The 20,160-nt window shown below is 45.5% G+C and overlaps 1 protein-coding gene across 1 annotated transcript; it reads left to right on the forward strand.

Moving 5' to 3' along the window:
- Positions 1 to 5,834: 5,834 nt before the first annotated feature.
- Positions 5,835 to 15,404, forward strand: LOC119275645 (kinesin-like protein KIN-14A). Its single transcript, XM_037556539.1, has 19 exons — positions 5,835 to 6,022; positions 6,805 to 7,091; positions 7,175 to 7,430; positions 7,651 to 7,733; positions 7,816 to 7,869; positions 9,006 to 9,077; positions 9,688 to 9,750; positions 11,106 to 11,187; positions 11,295 to 11,390; positions 11,458 to 11,628; positions 11,724 to 11,830; positions 11,931 to 12,109; positions 12,204 to 12,365; positions 12,449 to 12,699; positions 12,971 to 13,134; positions 13,434 to 13,727; positions 13,810 to 14,117; positions 14,222 to 14,400; positions 15,056 to 15,404. The coding sequence occupies exons 1-19, from the start codon at positions 5,956 to 5,958 to the stop codon at positions 15,124 to 15,126; spliced, it is 2,946 nt and encodes a 981-aa protein (XP_037412436.1). The 5' UTR covers positions 5,835 to 5,955; the 3' UTR covers positions 15,127 to 15,404.
- The last annotated feature ends 4,756 nt before the right edge of the window (positions 15,405 to 20,160 follow it).

Here is a 20,160-nt window from a genome sequence, read left to right on the forward strand (position 1 = left end):
GGCCCCCAATCAGAGGTCGAGATATCTTCTCAAGTCCAGCAAACATCCCAAGTAACATGCCACATTGAAGGGCCTGAGAGGCTACGGACGACTGCCTGTGGCATGATCCAGTGTGAACCAACGGCGTGAACCCAACAATGATCCGACCTTAGTCATGTAACCCTAACTTGTCCATGTATATAAGAGAAGAGAGGCATCAAACACATTCTAGAGAATCCTAGAGCTAGGTTTACCCACCTACCTCCATCTTCTTCCTCTCTGTCGCTAGGCCAAGAGCTTGTAATCCAAGAAACATATCTCCCCACAAATGTTCGTTGTCATTGACGAGAAACCGAGCAACACAAACACCAAAGGCAAGAGTAGGTATTACCTCCTCCCAGAGGGCTTAGACCTGGGTAAATTCCTTGTTTCGTGCCTCACCATATCGATCTGCTGCTTGCACGCCCCTTCGTACAAATACCTTGTCACTGGATGATTGATAACCCACAAGTATAGGGGATCGTTTGTAGCCTTTTTGATAAATAAGAGTGTCGAGCCCAATGAGGAGCTAAAGGTAGAACAAATATTCCCTCAAGTTCTATCGACCACTGATACAACTCGATGCACGCTTATCGTCTGCTTTACCTAGAACAAGAATAAAACTAGAAGTAATTTGTAGGTATGAAGGGATAGGTTTGCAAGATAATAAAGAACGTAAAAATAAAAAGTAGGTGCTATTCTAATTAAAGTACAATTAAATTAGTATAGCAACTGCGGATTAGTAGTGGTAGGATTTGCGGAATTGTCCCTTAGCAATTGACTATGTTACTAGACCGATAGCAAGTTTTTATGTGGGAGAGGCCACTGCTAGCATGATTGGAACTATTAGCAAGCATCCACAACTACTAACTTCATTAAGGTAAAACCCAACCATAGCATTAAGATATATATTGGTCCCCCTTCAATCTCGTATGCATCAATTTCTATGGTAGGAAGAAGCTTCTGTCACCCTTTCCCTCCAATGCATAGTCCTACCAACATACAACTAACCGTATGGTGTGATCCACACGCGCGCTCATATGATGGGCATCAAAAGACAACAACATAACCACAAGCAAATTAAACCAATCATAGCAATTCACCAATTACCGGTAGGACAACAAAAATCTACTGAGACATCATAGGATGGCAACACATCATTGGATAATAATATGAAGCATAAAGCACCATGTTCAAGTAGAGGGTACAGCGGGTTGCGGTAGAGTGGACCACTGAATATAGATGGGGGAAGGTGATGGAGTTGTTTGTGAAGATGATGGAGTTGTTGGAGAAGATCGTCGTCACATGATGATTGCCCCGACGGTGTTCCGGCGCCACCGGGAAATAGGGGGAGAGAGCCCCCCTCCTTATTCTTCTTCCTTGGCCTCCCCCCTAGATGGGAGGAGAGTTACCCCTCTGGTCCATGGCCTCCATGGAGGCGGAGGGAGCCCCTCCGAGATTGGATCTCTCCCTCTGTTCTCTTCTATTTCGCGCTCCCCAGATCTGGCCGAAAACCGTTTCTTAAATATCCGGAGATCTGTAATTCCGATTGCGCAGAGATTTTAACACGATTTTTTTGGAAATAAGCTTTGTTGTGCCCGAAGGAGAGCAGCAACCGCCTTACGAGGTGAGCACAAACCACCACCACGCGCCTCGGCCCTGGGGCGCGCCCTGGTGTCTTGTGGGGGTTGTGGGCCTCCTTTTGCGTTAATTCAACCTCCCAAAAGTCACATATATTCTAAAATAATTCTCCATAAAATTTTATTGCATTTGGACTTTGTTTGATATGGATATTCTGCAAAACAAAAACATGCGATAAGCAGGAACCGGCACTGGGCACTGGATCAATATGTTAGTCCAATAAATCATATAAAATGTTGCCAAAAATATGTGAAAGTTGTATAATATTGGCATGGAACAATAAAAATTTATAGATGCGACGGAGACATATCAATGATACTGCCAATACAGAACACCGACACAAGGCGGTGAAGGAGAGTATGTCACTACTCCCAGGATCTCATGACGAGTTCATCACGTTCATGTACCTACAAGCATATATCTTTGATGCTATTGACATGTTCGATGTTGATCTCACCTTCTTCAATTTATTACCGGTGTTTTGGGTTGATACATCTTGCTTTTGGCAAGTGGAGCTCGAATTTTGGTCGATACTTGATTAGGCGGGGCCATCCAGCTTCTCTGACTTTATGTGATGGTTGGTCTCCCCCATAGGCGACGACACTATTTGTCACTAGCACTGTAGCAGAACAATGATTTGTAGGGGTGTACGATAGCCTTATAGTGAAGTTTGTCATGCATTGAGACTTTGATATTTTCTTGAATGGGTTCAGTTGTCTCAGCACAACGCGACTTGGTCTTGTATTAGGAAGGCATCGGGGGAGGCTTAGTTAGTGATAGTCATACGCAAATCCTCGGTGCCAACTCCAAACTTCTGTTCCTTGACATTGAGTTGAGTCATTCGAGACTCCTCGGTCTTCTTGAGTAAATATTTGATATCTAGATCTCTCCCCTTGGTTGTATGCAAGTGAGAGTGAATAGGGGTACATACACATGGGGTCAATTAAGGTTAGGCTTGCTTGGCAAATGAATAGGGCTACCCTTGTAGTAGTAGGTTGGAGGGGTAATCTTTGACTAACTAGGTTGATGTGGTGCATAGTACATGATGGACTAGCTCACCTAGCTTCGACTGACTAGGTAGGAGTGGTGCATAGTACATGGACTAGCTCACCTAAGTTCGACTGACTTGGTAGGAGTGGCGCATAGTACATGATGGACTAGCTCACCTAACTTCCTACTAGTGGACTTCTTTGTGCTGGGACATTTATTCTATTGACTTGTTCTTTACCTCTCTTCTCATTTGACTTATTAATTATGATTAGTCGCTCATACTTTCGTTGATTCGACTTGATTTTGATAATTTGTGACGTAAATACCAAGTGGGACTCCACTAGAAGTAACTATTCACACAATAATGATAAAAGACTCTTTGATTTTTTAGAGTGTTCATGTATCCTTTTTCGTAAAGAAGTGTTGTCACCTCTCAGCAGGTGGTTAATTCTGAGGACTGGTGCAACACCAAACTAGTGAAGGTGGGACGTCGCATCTCTGAGCTCAAGGTGATGCCAAGTCTCGCAAGTGGGTGGCACGAGAACTTAAAGGATGGTTGCAACACAAAGTTGAAGAAGGTGTGGCATCATGGCTCTGAGCTCGAGGCAATGTTAATGCTTACACATGTTGCATGGAAAAATCAGGGATCCTCGCAGCTTAAAATTGGCAAAGGTGTAGTGCGCAGCTCCAAGGTTTAGGCGATATCAAGGTCCGGAACTCGGAAGCGAGCGAAGTGGTGACTCTGAAGATCATCATGGCTTCAAGTTGGTGAAAGCAAGGTGTCATGGCTCCGAGCTTAAGGCGATGCTAAGACTCAGAAGTGGGCAGCACGCCAACTCCGAGGGTCACGCGTCACCAAGTTGGCAAAGGCATGATGTCATGTCACCGAGGCTCCACATGGCTTCAATGCGGTGAAGGCGAGTAACATCACAACTCCAAGGGTCTCTTGAAGAGCTCCTCACCTTTCTGTAGTTGCAAGGGTGTTTTTCGATGCTCTCGACATGTTCGATGTATATCTTACCTTCTTCATTTATTCACGACACATTAGGTTGTTACTTGAAGTTTTGAAATTTGGTTGATTAGGCGGGGTCATCTAAACTTCTTTGGCTATACTAGCAAAAATGCCCGTGCATTGCAACGGGGGAAAATTTAACTTCCCTAGCATAGACTAAAATATAAACCATTATTTAATTTATGATCCATGACAATTATTCCCAAGATGAATAAGAATTATGCTTTCAATCATACCGTCTTTGCAAAATGATCACAGTTCAGTTTGCGGCTTCATAGTTTCATTCTCGCCTCCATGCCACAATCAAATGAGAAGAAAGAAAAAAATGTTTCGGAATAGGCCCATCTTGGCCGACGTAGGAGAGAAATAGAAACGTACTATTTTTCGCTGCTCCACAATTGAATCGTAGAAAGAAAGAAAATGTGGAGCAGCCTAGGTCGGCCCACGTGTCGGAGAAACGTAAAAGGTGTGTGGTACATTGGTAGATAGACGACGGCCGAAACTATAATTGGATGGAAGAATCCTTCCTTCCTTTAATATTAATAGAATAATTAGTATATATAAAAAAGGGTTTAGGGCAACAAAGTGACACGAATTTTACATCGGGGCAAAATTTCAATGACCTCATCGAAGCAATGACAGAGTCTGCAACATCTGGTTCATGACCATAGATTGCACGGATCATGTTGCATGCAGCTAACGACAACAATCAAACCATCAACAAAATCTAGGAGGTTGACCGCACCTCGATGAATATTGTTGTGAGTAATTGGAAATTTTCTTACAGAGCAAGATGATTATTTTTTGAATGGATGAACATTTTTTATAACTTGTGATCATTTTTTCAGCAGGCCCACATTTTTGGAATGGGTGAACTTTTTTGAAATTAATGGTGATTTTTTGTTTGACAAACATTATTTTTTAATGCATGAAGATTTTGAATCAGCGAACATTTCTGCAATCGGTGAACTTTTTTTGAAATTCATGATATTTTTTTGTGAACATTGTTCTAAAATTTAATGAACATGTTTTGAAATCACATAATTTTCGTTAAATTCATAAACATTTTACTACTTTTGAATCATTTTTCATAACTCACATTTTTTTAATTTGGAACTTTTATGAAATCCCAAATTATTTAAGAAAGAAAAAAAGAAAATACGAAATAAGAAAACAGTGGCGTCCCTCCCCGCTCATGGGCCAGCCTAATAGGGCGCACGGTTTCTAAAACATTTTTCAATACTCTCATTTTCTTTTAAAATTTGGAACTTTCTGAAAACCCAAATTATTTTAAATAAGGAAAATAGAAAAAGGAAACGGAATAAGAAAAAGGGGAGTCCCGCCCCACTAATGGGCGTAGCATATATGGGGTAATATTCCTCTGTCTTTTCATATCTGGGTGGACTGGCTGTTGCATTGCGGCTTGATATAAGTGGGCAGCGGTTGAGACCCTCTAAGAGCAATTTTTTTTTTTACTTTTTAACGTAAAACAGCAACGGACGAAAACAAAAAAAAACATACGAAAAACATCGATGGACCAAAAATAATGGAGAAACAATCTGTCCTTTAATATTAGGTATAAATATAGATATAGATATAGATATAGATGTGATGGTTAGTCTTGCCCGGGGCACTGCCACCATTGTCATCATGGAGAAAAAAAATCGTAAATCAGATTCACTGCACAATATTAAGAGGACTTTGCAATGAGGAGAGAAGACGAACAAGTAATACTGCAATTATATTTTTGATATGGTCAGATTGGAAGTATTAAAAATACATTTAGTCACTTGAGTTACTACCTGGGATCGGGATATGCCCAGATTGGAATCGAGCGAAATAATAGCTCAGATTGCAGAAGTAAATATAGGGTATCTTGTTACATCCACATGATACCGCCGATATACTAGGAGCGTCGGCATGGTCGGTGCACCCGTCACGGAGGAGCGTCCGACTGTCTGGCCACGACCGTTGACTCTCAAGTTGGCCCCACGACGACGGGTTTCCCCACCAGTACAGTACTACTACCTGGGAGGCCGGCGCCGCACACGCACAGACCCCGAGCCAGCAGAGCCCTCCCTGTCCGTCCGATCTTTGGGGGGCGGTGTCGAGATCCCGGACACCTTTAACCGCCTCGGGCAGGCCCCACCGCCGCACCCCACAGTTTCGAATTCAAACCCCTCCCCTCTCTCTCTCCCCTCCCTCCCCACGCGGCGCGCTGCTCCCGAATCGAAGCTTCCAGAAGCCTACGCGGAGGCGCGCCGGGACCCGAGCGGGGTGAGGGACGGAGGCGCATGGCGGAGGCGCGGAGGGTGTCGTTCCGCGACGGCCGCTTCGCGTCGCGGAAGACGGAGGAGGCTGGTACGCAGATCTCTCGTCGCCCCCATCCACGGCTTCTTGCTCGATCGGTTCATCCCTGTAGGCTGTAGCGCGGTGCTTCCTTTGAGATTCCTGCGGCGCATCTTCTTCTTCTTCTTTCTTGCTGCGCCTCCTTTTGGTTGGGTTCTGGGCGGGTTTGCGCTGAAGCGAGCGCGTGGCCATTTTGGGGCGCGTTTGTTTTAGTAACTTTGGTGGAGGGCTCGCGGGAATCGCGCGGTTCCATTTCTGGATACCATATTGAATCACGGGATCCTGCGGATATTGTGCCATCTGATGCGCAACGATTAATTTTTTCCCCTGCTTCTTATGGGTCAAATCGATGCGCTTGTTGGCGGAAGTTCGTTGTACAAATCGGGGTTCGTCGGACTCAGACGCGCTGCTGTGCCTTCAACCCTAGTTCTGCAATATGTTTCAGTGATTCCTGAATCTGCCGCTGCTATCTTTGCTCCAAGAACCGTGCAAAGCAGTGAAAGTGCAGCTTTTATTCCGATTATTATTATTATGCATGCTTTCATTTCTGTAAGATAAACAATGTTAGTTGCGGAGAAAAATCCTAAACAAGATTGTGCAGTTGGCCAGTTCTAATTATACTTTTAATGCAAGAGTGTCATTCTTGCAGCTAGAACGCCGCATTACTGCATTTCCTTGCATATGTAGCCAATACTACCATGTTTAGTTTAACATGCCACAGTTTCCAACACATGAAGTTGTGCTTGTGTAGATCTCATTGGCTCACTGTACTTTCTTGCTTTGATTTGTGCAAGCATGGAGACGGCACCAGGCTGCAGCCTGGCTAGAGAGCATGGTTGGGCCCTTCGGCCTTTCCCATTGCCCATCGGAACAAGAATTTGTCTCTTCTCTAAGAAACGGCATTGTCCTATGCAAGGCCATCAACAAAATACAGCCAGGTGTTGTGCCAAAGGTTGTTGCAAACGCCCCCTGCGATAGCCAGCCATCGACAGCTTTTCAGTATTTCGAGAACATCCGCAACTTCTTGGTTGCTGTTCAGGAGCTAAAGTTGCCGAGCTTTGAGGCCTCTGATTTGGAAAAGGTTTGCTAGCTATCCTTACCGTCTTAATCTTGATGATGGATCGATGCCCATTAGCCACGACACTAATTTGGTTGTTTGTGCAGGACAATCTTGATGCTGGGTCAGTGGGCAAGATAGTTGATTGCGTCAATTCTCTGAAGTCCTACCAGGAGCGAAAGAAATGCAGTGAAACCTATGGGCCAGTCAAGTATATGAAATCACCTCTTGCACCATGTTCTGCAATTCATGTTCGGTCTGAAAATGTCACTTCAGGATCTTCTACCCCTCAAAAGTGTCTAGACTTGAAAGAGATTGATGCTGAGGGTCAATCTTTTCAAAACGTGGGTCCTAACATGGAAGGTTTGTGATGCACTTTTCTTTGCAAGTTTTGTACACTTAGTGCTTAAATATTTCTAGCTGATAAGTAACACGTGTCGCCATATAGATGCTGCTGCTTTAGTTGATTTCTCAATTAATTGCGCTATTTATGTTTTTCTGCATGCATTAACTAATTTCAGCGGCTTGGTTAACCATAGTCTCTGATGAATAATTTGACCATCTATGTATTGTGCATTTGTAGAGGCAATTGGAAAACTTCAGAGGATTATTCTTGATTGCATGATAAGCTGCAAGGAAAATCTGAACCAGGACGTTCTTAAAAAGGTCCTTAGTCAACATGTTTTTTTTTGGTTGAAAGTACAGAACCATGTATCAGCTTTCTGATATGGCTAAACTTATTTTCCAGGATCCAGTAACGCTAGTTGGCACTATTTTATCAAATCAGCTGGAAAAAGAACAGGTGACTTATCTATTGAATTATTCCTCTCAAATGCCATATGTATTGCTGACGTTAGCCTCATCAATTTAGCCGCACTCAGGCTCGCTTTTGTTTTATAAGCCGCAACAGTAAGCACCTGCGTCATTCCATATTCATTCTAAGACATCTTTTCTGAAAAATGCCTGTGTCAAATGGTTGAGAATCCACATACATATGTGGCCCGTTCGCCTTTAGTTGCGGTGCTATTATTCACGTGACGTCTCAGTATATTTTTGTATATCATAAGTTGATGTCTACTCAAAGCATTGTTGCACCAAATATTTTCCGTTTCTTATCATCATCTCAACTATTGTGTTGGCTTATTCTTTTCATGCACATTTATATTCTTGCTCAATTTAGTGCAAACCAATATGTGTTATGTGTGAACAGCTTTCCCTATATTAGTGATTATTACATCATAACTTAAGCATATTACTGTTACCACACTGTAATACTGGGAAAGGTGTTAGAACTACATCTTTCTACGTAAAACATAGAACAAGTTCTGTATAAAAGTAAGAATACTGATACCGTAGAACTGTAGAACTATGAGGAATCTTGACTTTATTTCTTACTGTTCGCGGTTGGGTTCCTCCTAATGAATGAAACTGATGGAGTTTATATTTGTTTTATTACTCTGAAGCACAGCTTTTAGAAAGTACCATGTGATACAAGCAGACACTAAGATCCTCGATCTTTCGTATCTCTCAGTTCTGAATTCTAAACTGTGGTTATACCAAGTTCCTTTTGTTTGTGTTGTCAGACATGTGCATTTTTTGCAATGAATTATATGGCTTTGTAGAGGGCAGGCCTGGCGCAGTGGTGAAGTCCTCCCCACTTGTGCCAAGAGGTCCTGGGTTCGAACCAGCCTCTCTGCATTGCACTTTGCAGGGGTAAGACTAGGTTCCTATAATCCCTCCCCAGACCCCACCTTGTGTGGGAGCTTCTATGCACTGGGTCTGTCCTTTAATTATATGGCTTTGTAGGCTGGTATAGTTGGTCCACATTTCTGTTCGCCGATGTCTATCAGGATTTTTCCAATTGGAAATTTTCCTTTTTAGCGCCTCTTAATATTTTATCAAGGCTAATTACAGCTGACATCAATGCCTTCTATCCAGTTCAAACCACTCCTTCAACTTATTTCTCCAGAAGGGGCTGCTATGAAAAATGAACCAAATCAACATATCGAGGTAATGTTTAAATATTGCAATGTCCCTTTTCATTTATCTGCAGAAGTTAATGGAATTGACTTGAACAATATTTTTCTCACGAGAGAAGCAAAAGCTTTGTGTTTATAGAATAATAGAATGAAAAGCATGGTGTGACAAGCCTAAAGACACCTAAGCAATATGTAGCTGCCACGCCACATTTGGTAGCTAAAGATTCCATGCATCACCTTTAATCTCACGAATAAACTTTTAGAATGCGCAACTAGAGAATAGCCATTTTAGTATTTGGCTGTGATACAGGTTCCTAACCTGACATTCTATCAGTCTTTTCTCATAGTTATGGTAAAAGGCTACATATATTTTTGCTCTGATTTGACTATGTACTTCACATCTGGGATGCGTAATAAATGCCGGTGCTGAAGCCTGAAGAACACAATACCAGAATAAATTCTTACTCTGTTTAAAAATGTTGTTATAGGGTAGAGAAAAGGTCAAATAACTCTGTAGCTTCTGAGGAAATAATCCCCCCATGACATTTATTTCCCCAACACGTCAGTGACGAATTATGACACTTCGCTCAAATTTTGTACATCATTGTGATGCATTATACCTTTTTATTTTTTTCTTTCAGTGTTCAAACTCGCAGAATGAGAATAGACTGCGTCTCTTGGAAGCACAGGAATCTGAACTCTTGGTGAGATCTCATGCTAATAACTAAATTATACTCAAGTTTGATAGTCAGCATCATCCATTTAGGCTCTGTTTGGATGTCTGTATTGTTGGGCTCTGTATTGAATTGACTGGAATACCAATTCGACAAGGAAATTGAAATGGCATGAATACGAATTCGCTTGTTTCGTTGTTTGCTGAATTAGCTATTGGAATTTCATCAGGTTTCATTACCAAGTCCTGTTTGGATGACAAAGTCTGGAATTGCATGTTCACATGAGTATGAAGATTCTGAAGATGGAATGTGACAAATTTCAGCGCCATTTTGTTTGTATTTGCAACAAAAACATTACCAAAGTACGCTCAAGAGCATAAAAAAAATACTTCGGGGAGCCATGCTTGCTAGCTCTGCACGCTAATACTTGCTGCCGCTCCCGACCGCTGCTTGTCCTCTGTTGCTCGCCAATCCTGCTCGAAACTGCTTGTTGCCGCTGCTCGCCACTCCTTGTCTATTCAGCTTCCCGCCCTGCAGAAGATCGACCGCCGCCGCTACGCCGCTCTCCGTCGGAGACAGGCCAACAAGGATTCAGTCTTGCCGAGATGAGGCTGCCTCCGCCAAGAAAGCACTGCGGGAGGGAGGGATAGGGTCATGGTCGTGAGGGAGGAATTTGTCGCCACCACAGGATGGGGATGGGGACGCCCGAGATACAGGATGAGGTTGTGGTGGGCGCGCAGGCGGAGGAGGCAGGGACGGAATGGGGACGCGGAGGAGCTCCCTGCCAATTTCACTTTGGAGGCCAGCGAGTGCGAGGAACGAGGCGGCGGTGGAGCTCCCTGCTCCTCTCCTCCATGGACGGCGGGGGGCTCCTGGAGGCCGGCGAGCGCAAGGGGCGAGGGCGGCGGCGGAGCTCCCTGCTTCTCTCCTCCATGGACGGCGGGGGGCTCCTGGAGGCCGGCGAGCGCAAGGGGCGAGGGCGGCGGCGGAGCTCCCTGCTCCTCTCTCCATGGGCTTCTTTTTTCTTATCAAGACGAACCGGTACGTTTTGCGGGGGCGAGCGTTTCCGAGCAAATCAGAGGGTTCGGGCTCGGTATTCAGCACAAGCGAGAGGATTCAAGCTCTGTATTGATATTCATTTCCATCGGCCAATACAGAGGACATCCAAACAGCTGAATTGGAGGCTGCCAATACCAATTCCCAATTCAGAGGCTGAATACAGACATCCAAACGCAGTGTTAAGGTTTTCTTAAAATAAACGTGTTTCTGAGATACTGTAATGATCTTATATGTTCCTTAAATGGCAAGTTTACCTCTTTGTGGGTTGAACAACAGTTTGCTCAGCACTCAGTTTGTACTTTGTAATGACATGACATATTTTACAGGAGCTCAAGACAATGTTTCAAGAGGTTAAAGTTGATTTCAGGTCTTTGCAGACCCAATTCCAAGATGATATCACAGAATTAGGTATGTTGTTTAAACCTTCGTCCGAGCACACAGTTCCAGGTATTCAAAGTAAGCTCCATTTACAATCTTTAGCTGTCTGGTGTAACACTGAGACTTATACTTTACAGGTCATAACATTCAAGGGATTTCCAAAGCTGCTCTTGGCTATAACCAAGCTGTGAAAGAAAATAGAAACCTGTATAACATGCTTCAAGAAGTGCGAGGTATCAGTATAGTTCAGTGTTGTCATGGATGTTACTGTTTTGATGATTTCTAAGAGTTTTTTTATAGGAAATATCCGAGTCTTCTGCCGGATAAGACCACTTATGAATTCAAAGTCTATTTCTTCAATTGAACATGTTGGAAATGATGGTTCGATAATGGTTTGTGATCCATATAAGCCACAAACTACACGTAAGATCTTTCAGTTCAACCAAATTTTTGGGCCAACAACCACTCAAGGTGATATGGTCTAAACTTTTTGTCTAAACTGTACTTGAAGTTGCATGCCCATGTCTTTATCTAATTTTTACATCTTCATGCTCAAATTTCCCCAGATGAGATTTACAGGGAGACACAATCATTGATTAGATCTGTCATGGATGGTTATAATGTGTGCATATTGGCTTATGGGCAGACAGGTTCTGGCAAAACCCATACAATGGTATAGAGACAAATCATAATTTCTACAGTAACTCCTTATTTTTATCAGACCATATTGAATCACATGTAATTGTTCTTTGTCTATGCATGGTGGTGATTAGTGCGGCCCGTCTGGTGGGTTATCGTCTAACGATCTTGGAATTAATTACATGGCACTGAACGATCTCTTCACCATATCAACTTCTAGAGAAGATGTAAAGTATGACATACGAGTGCAGATGGTTGAAATATACAATGAGCAAGTTCGTGATCTCCTAAGCGAAGATACTTCAAGCACGAAATATCCTTTCATATCTGATGTGCCATTCTTGTTATATTTTTGTCCTAGTGGAATCCAATTTCATAACTGTGTTGGTTCCTGACAATAATTTCACATTAGATATAAGGTCTTCAAGCAATGGTCTGTTCAACCTCCCAGATGCAAAGATGTGCCCAGTTCAGTCCCCTTCTGATGTTATGAATTTGATGCTGCTGGGGGAAAAGCACCGTGCTTCTGGTCCAACAGCAATGAACAATAGAAGTAGTAGATCTCATAGGTTTGAGTTCGCATTATCTGCCCCAGTAACCTTTTTTGTGTGTTCTTTCAATATTTGCTGCAACTGATTTTTTATGTTTGCAGTATCTTGACTGTCCATGTAAATGGGAAGGACATTTCTGGCAATGTCAGCTGTAGCTGTCTGCATTTGGTAGATCTTGCAGGAAGTGAAAGGGTTGACAGGTCAGAAGCCACGGGGGATAGATTGAAGGAGGCTCAGCATATTAACAAGTCACTGTCTTGCCTAGGGGATGTCATCACTGCCTTAGCTCAGAAGAATTCTCACATTCCATACAGAAATAGCAAACTTACCCAATTGCTACAGAGTTCATTAGGTATTTGGCTATATCTTGGAACATGCTCACCACATTCACTGGTCTAGCTGTCGATATTAATACTACTGATCAACCAAGTGGTTGGTCACTTTTGATGTTATATGTCTTTTCTTTAAGTATCTTTTACATAATCAGCATCATAGTGTAAGTCCATGCAAAATCACTGATAATGAAGCAGTGCTTTCATTGGCTCCATCCTACCTTGTTATACATTGACGTCATATGCCCACTGTAACATCTTCTAATATTGTTTTTGCGTTGCCGATGACAGGGGGGAATGCAAAGACATTGATGTTAGCCCACATAAGTCCGGAGGGGGAATCTTACGTAGAAACTCTTAGCACACTGAAATTTGCCCAAAGGGCTTCTACTGTTGAACTTGGAACTGCTCATGCAAACAAAGAAAGCAATGATATAAGAGAGCTTAAAGAACAGGTATTTTCCTGTTGCTTCCCATTGCATATTCAAGAGTTGTTGCTAGTTTGCTAAATCAACAATATAATTTGACCACCTTTACAATGTTGCACTTACACTTAATTTACTATTTCATCACTTTATCTTTGTTTGAAACATTGGACTGAAGAATGGAAGACTTTGTCCCTACAGAATTTTGCATTTATCTCTGTGTTAGTAGTGTACATTGAATTGTTATTGTTCCAAATGCTTACATTGGATATGTAATTCATTTGCTTTACAAACAGAAGATAAGTATGTAAGGTTCAAGCTATTTTCAGGTAGAAACTCTCAAAAAGGCATTGGCAACCAAAGAATTTGAAAGATCGTCACTTAAACTGAAGGAAAATACAGTAACGAGTGGAAGAACAAAGCAACTCCCGGAGCGTACCCCACCAAGGCCGCGTAGGTTAAGCCTAGAGACTACTAGTAGTGAAAAGGGTAGCATACCAGGAAAGCCACCAAAATCACCTGTTTCAGCGATGAGATTCAACAGAGATCACGGGACAGCTCGTGACAAGGAGTGCAGTATTGATGGCTTCAATCGCACAAAGCTCCACAGATCTGTAATACAGGTATATCTTTCTCTGAATAACTTCATAATGTTTGGTGATGTAGTGACTGACCTTTTATCCTTCTTCCTCATTGTGATAAAAGATGTCCCCAACGTTATCTGAAGAGCCAGTCGGACATGAGAATGAGAAGATAATTACAACAGATGATACGGTTACCTTTTATCAACTACCCCCTGATGGTTATAATCAATACAAGCAGTCAGGTTTGGATACTCTCCAGAGAACACCATGCAGATCAAGGTACATGGGCGTGGAAGTGAGGCAGACGGAAGAACCTTCTGATGCCAAATTGGATAAAACAACCACAAGCAGCGTGGCGAAGAAAGGGTCACATTTAAGAAGATCCATTCAGAGCAGCATAGGGAAGTTGATTCATGGCTCTGAAAGAAGGTAGGTCCATTCAGAGCAGCATATTAGTATGCACTTGCAAACGAGTATAGATTGTAATTCTGCATGTGCACTAAGCTTTCTCTGCCGTTGACACAACGTTGCAGGAATACTCCACATTCAGCCCAAGCAACTCCTGCCAAAATCACAACTAATGCAAACAATGACGGCGCATCTCCAATTACTACCAACGCGAGGTTAAAAAGAAGACAGTCACTAACAGGTCTCCCACCTCCATCGTCGACCATGTCACGCAGATCATCTCTAGGAGGAAAGTCGGATTCGAGTAAGTACTGGATAAAGAAACTGCTGTTTTGCTCCTACTTCATATACTTAATATGTAATGATGGAGGCTGCCTTGTGCAGAGGAGTAATCAACTAAATTGTTACTAATGTTGTACCGTTTGATGAAAGGTGTACAAAATAGCCAAATCATTGCATGTGCTGCCAGCGCCAACAATTACAAGCCACTGCCATTCTCCTGGGTTCGATGGCCTGAACAACATCAATGTGAACTCTCCATTCTTTCTCAACCAGTCCTTTGCTTCCCAGGCCAAAACCACTATAACCCTCTTTTAGCTGCTTGCATTCTATTTCCTCGTGGCTTCAGTAATCATTGGTTTTCATACATATGCAATCAAAGAAATCATCAAGGATTCTTGCCATTGCTTTCTGAGCCTATAGGTCCCTTCCTGTCAGTATATTGTTCCTAGTTTTTAAAATTTTCCGAGTGAGCTGCTAGTTGATGCTTGGAACTGAATTTACTTGTTCCCCGCTGCAACTTTAATAATGCAGCAAGTGGGAAACAGAGCTCTGCAGGAGAAAATGCCCAATCAGATATAATTTTACTATAAATCCTGGTGCTGTACATAGTTTTAAAGGACGTTGTGTTGTGATGATCCTAAGTTTTTTACTGAAAGAGCTTCAACTTCCATTGGCAGGTTCAAGTGACAGAAAAGCCAAAACGCCACCTCCGATGAATTCAGCTGCGAAGGCAAAGAGATGGCTGTGAATCCTCAGTGAAAATCGTCAGAGATTCCCATCTCAAGCTGAGCGTGAGTCCGCGATAGCTGCCGAGTTAGAGTCATCAGCTTCTGTCAAACCATGATACTGCTGAAGAAGGAACACCAGGCGAGGGTTCGCAATGTTGAGAGAGCCCCCCACAGGTTCAGGCTAGGTTACATTCCTTGTAACAACTTAAACTTCTTGAGAGGTTACATAACATGTGGATGGAGTATGGAAGGTGTGAAATGGAAGCAAGTAAAGAATGCTTGTTTTGTGTTTGTTGTATTCTGAATCTCTGAATGTGTCGAGAAAGCAATGCAAAAATGATTCAGATTAACCTAGCAGCAAAGTGTCAGATTTGGCATATGTAATTTCAAGGCTACTTCTGAAGCATTTTTTTAACTGCTCGTTCGGCCTCGGTTTTCTTTCCTTTTTCTTTATTTCACATGAGCTAAATAGCCTTTGCATGATCCATCAGTTTAGAGTCTTCACTTACGCTGATCCATCAGTTTCAGACAACCAGATACTTGGAGGGGCTCGTATTGAGGGCACACTTTTGTGGTGGCAAGAAATATTAGATTTGACAATATGACTGATCTTTTTTCAGTTTAGTTTAACCGCCTGTCGGGATGCAATTTGGTTTCTCGACAAAGAATGGATTTCCTTAGCTTAAAATGGAGCATCAGGGATACAAACCCAGTGGGCACACCACACCGGCCTCTGCATGGTCAGGATGCACATAACTAAGGGCATCTCCAGCCGCGCCTCCAAGAAGGCCTCCCCAGGCGTTTTTTTCGCGCCGGCGCCGAAAAAACGGCCCAGTCGCGCCCCCAGGAGCCCGATTTTCGCCGGCTTGGGCCGAAAACAGCGCCGGCGGACCTCGGGGGCGCCGGGCGAACTTTTTTGGCGCGAAGAAACCGCGGGCCCGCCGCGTCAGCGACACAGCTCTCTTCTCGGCCCTTCGTCGTCCTCATCGCCTCGTTTCCCGCGGCGAATCAATGCCAAAGCTGCCGCGCCGGTCAGCCTGCGCCATTGATGCCTCACGGGCGGCGCAGTGAAGGCCGGATGACGCGCGTCCCTCGCCCTCCCTCGTCCGCCACGCGTACACACGGTGCCACGCGTGTGGGCGGCGCCTCGGCCTATATATGACGCGCCCCGGCGCACTCGGCGACTCACACTTCCCGCCGTCGTTCCTCCCTCTCCTCTCCTCTCTTTCGCCGTCTCCAGTTCAAAACCCATGGCCGAGCGCTTCCCAGGCGACGGCGCGGCGGCGAACGGCTTCGGCCGCCGCCATCTTCATGAAGACGAGGCTCGCCTCCTTTACGAGGGCGAGTACCCGGTCCCGCCGGACATGCGGGTGCCCGAGGCGTGGAGGATCAGCGCGGGCGGCGTGCCGATGCCCCCGATACCCACCGGCGCGGCGCGGCGTGCGGAGGTCGCACGCATCCGCTCGAACCTGTCGCGTGCGGCGAGGGAGGGGCCATGGTACGTCCCCGACAGCCCGCTCTGGGAACCGTACTTCCGCCGCCGTCACGCCCAGCAGCTCGAGGCCACCAACGGCGTCGTGCCCTCCGGCAGGCTCAACTCCGCCGGCCGGCGTCGGTGGTGGGGCGTGCCAGGGCGCACGTTGGAGGCCGTCCTCGAGTACATCGAGGGCGGCAACACGCCGCGCCTCGACTACCCCGCTCCCCCTTCCTTCTCACGCCGCCGGGGAAGCTCCTGGACCCCGAGGCGCATGGAGACCGGGGGGTCCTCCTCCTCGTCCGGTGGCTCGCCCTGCCTCCGCCCCGTCAAGCCGGAGCCCCAAGGCACACCGGTCGTCGCGCGCACCCGCAGCTCCGGCGTCCGCATCGGCGCCAACGCCTCTCCACCCACCGGCCGCTTCATCCTCGTCGAGCCCAAGCCGAAGCCCGGCCTCCCCGCGGAGTACGAGGAGATAGCTCGGCGCGGCTTCTCCGACGAGGACGCCATGCAGTGGGCGCGGGACGACTACCTCCGCGACGAGACGGTCCGGCAGCGCCGGGCCCTGGAGGAGATCGCCGCCCGCAAGCGTGGGCGCGAGGACGAGCACGGCGTCGTGATCCTCGACAGCGACGACGACGACGCCCCCGGACCTTCCAACCCGCCGCGCCAACCGGGGGAGGGATGCAGCAGGGACGGCGAAGGCGTAGGCGGGGGCGGCGGCGACGATGACGACGACGACGACGGCGGTGACTACACGCGGTTCTACAGCTCCTCGGCATGTAGAACCGCGTGGGCGGGCGGCGAGGCGCGCGGCGAGGGAGACGGCGGGGTAGCCCGCGGTAGTTTTTTTTCTTTTTTTGTAAAATATGTTTAAGTTTGAACGAACTCGCCGATGTTTGCGTTAAATTTGAGTCGTTTTGCGCCGTGTTTGACTTTTTTGCACGAACCGTGGGCGCCGCGACTGGGGGGCGTCACGCCCCCAGTGCGCGGTTTAGCGCCGGTGCGCCCCCGGGGGCGATTTTTTGCCCCTCCTGGGGAGCCAACGGCTGGAGATGCCCTAACATCAACACGTACACAAAAACACACTGGCACAAGTCAGAATCTGAAGTCAGCTGTTGACTCTTTCAGTAAAGTAGTGAGGGAAAAAGAGGCGTGTCAGATCGAATTGGGAGCAATGAAGGGCCATATGGATTTACCTGAAATCTAAAAAGCGGCCGGCCACTAAATAGACAGAACGAGCGGCCGAACGCTCGCCGCTCGATCGACTCAGATCGCGCGGCCTGCAACGCCAGGTGTTACCTGGTCGGCGAGGCAGTCGCGAGCACCGCGATACACGACAGACGTCCAATCTCTCCTCCTCCACCTTCTCCTCTTCAGCCACGCCCATCTTCCCCCGTCGTTCCCCTTCTTCATCCACCTGCCCCCGAGCAGCAGGGAGCATCGGCGCCTGCGCTGCGTCGCCATGGATGGCCCGCCCCGAGTAGCAGCCAGCAGCCAACGACGTGAGGCTGGGAGTTCCTCTCCTCCCCGGATCCCGGTGACGGCGAGATCCAGCAGATGTAGACCAACCGGCGGTTGTCGTCGCCACGGCACGCGGCCCTCCATGGGCTTGTGCTTTCGCTCGCCAGGCGACGTGGTTCCCAGTGACTTACCACACGGCTGCTTCGATCTGTGCCCCGATGACATGCCTAGTGCCCCAAGAAGGTCGTATCTTCTCCTCATCCACTCCTTTTGCTCTCTTTCTCTCTCTTCTTCCCTGGCCTGATGCGATGATTTGCCCCCAACAAATCCATCAATTTTTCATGTTTCCTTGCCGGGAATGAATAGATTGGATGTGTTGGTTCGTTGCTGCAGGGACATGCTGGAGTCCTCGTCCACTGCATCTAGTAATTACAGGCCGCAGCATGGGAAGATAGAGAATCTCTGCCAACATTTCTGCTCAGACTGCGTACAACTACAAAGTGTTGCAGTACCCAGATCAGAAGCCTCTGCATCCTGAAACGGCACCTTCGCCACTTGCAGATCCAGAACAAGTATTTACAGGGTAGTTTTAGTTGGCATCTATAGTAGTTTTAGTTGCACACATAGTTGTTTTTCGTTGGATATGATTATTGGAAAGTTGCACATACGGTGATCATTTTTGTTGGCATCTATAGTAGTTTTAATTTAATTGCACACATATTTGTTCTCAGTTGGATATGATCATTGGGAAGTTGCACACACAGCGATCATTTTTTGTTGGCATCTATAGTACTTCTAGATATTACGCACATAATTGTTCTCGGTTAGATACGGTAATTCGGAAGTTACATAAACGGTGATCATTTTTTGTTGGCATCTATAGTAGTTCCAGTTGCACACATAGTTATTTTCAGTTGGACACAATCATTGAAAAGTTGCACACACAAGGATTATTTTTGGTTGGCATCTATAGTAGTTCTAGTTGCACACATAGTTGTTTTCAGTTGGACACGGTCATTGGAAAGTTGCACACACGACGATCATTTTTTGTTGGCATCTATAGTAGTTCTACTTGCACATATAGTTGTTTTCAGTTGGACACGGTCATTGGAAATAGTTGGCAGGGGCAATAGAAGTAGTTGCACAGAATCTGCTAGGCAGTTGGCCAGGGCAACAGATAAAGTTGCACATCTCACTGACATGAATTTGTTGAATGGTGAAAAAATGCACATCCATAGACCATGAGGGTGCAGAAAAGTTGTATACAGGTGAGATCTTTGAAACTAGATCCCGCATGGGTATATTTTGACGAATTTTTTTCGATGCCAACTTTGGAGCTATATAGTGCAACTCTATTACTGCATTGTGCAACTTTATTACTACATCATGCAATTTTTTTCCAAAACTAATGTTTGGAGCTGCGCCTTCGTATGAGGTTACAACCTAGCAACCATGACAACTTTGATGTGCGACTAGTCTATTGCCTCGACGAAAGTCGATGTGCAACCTCCTCTTGTAATGTAGTTTAGTCGCACACACATTGATATTTAGTTGGCTTGTAATGTAGTCTAGTTGCACATACATTGATATTTAGTTGGCTTGTAATGTAGTCTAGTTGCACACACATTGATGTTTAGTTGGCAGGAAGACTAATTGCACACGCATATGCTTAGTTGGCTTGTAATATAGTCTAGTTACACACACACTGATGTTTAGTTGGCAGGACACTAGTTGCACACACATATGCTCAGTTGGCGTGGCAATCTAGTCTAGTTGCACACACATTGATGTTTAGTTGGCAGGACTTTTTTGGCACACACACATATGCTCAGTTGGCGCGGCAATCTAGTCTAGTTGCACACACATTAATGTTTAGTTGGCAGTACTTTTTTGGCACACGCATATGCTCAGTTGGCGCGGCAATCTAGTCTAGTTGCACACACATTGATGTTTAGTTGGCAGAAAGACTAGTTCGTCGAAACATCCCCATGCGGGATATAGTTTTGAAGAGCACGTCGCGAGGATTCCAGCGGTGAAAACGGATCTTAATTCCGACGCGCGGTTTGGAAGATATAGCTTTTTGAAAATTTGAAAACCGAAACAAATGCATATGTGA

Source organism: Triticum dicoccoides, chromosome 3B (assembly GCF_002162155.2).
Source record: "Triticum dicoccoides isolate Atlit2015 ecotype Zavitan chromosome 3B, WEW_v2.0, whole genome shotgun sequence".
In the NCBI taxonomy this organism is placed as follows: Eukaryota; Viridiplantae; Streptophyta; class Magnoliopsida; order Poales; family Poaceae; genus Triticum; species Triticum dicoccoides.

Bases quoted from the DNA above. Each gene is read 5' to 3' on its own strand.
- LOC119275645 (XM_037556539.1), top strand. From the start codon at position 5,956: ATGGCGGAGGCGCGGAGGGTGTCGTTCCGCGACGGCCGCTTCGCGTCG. The intron at 11,831-11,930 runs GTATAGAGACAA...GGTGGTGATTAG, and splicing joins CTGGCAAAACCCATACAATG to TGCGGCCCGTCTGGTGGGTT. The intron at 12,366-12,448 runs GTTTGAGTTCGC...TTATGTTTGCAG, and splicing joins AGAAGTAGTAGATCTCATAG to TATCTTGACTGTCCATGTAA.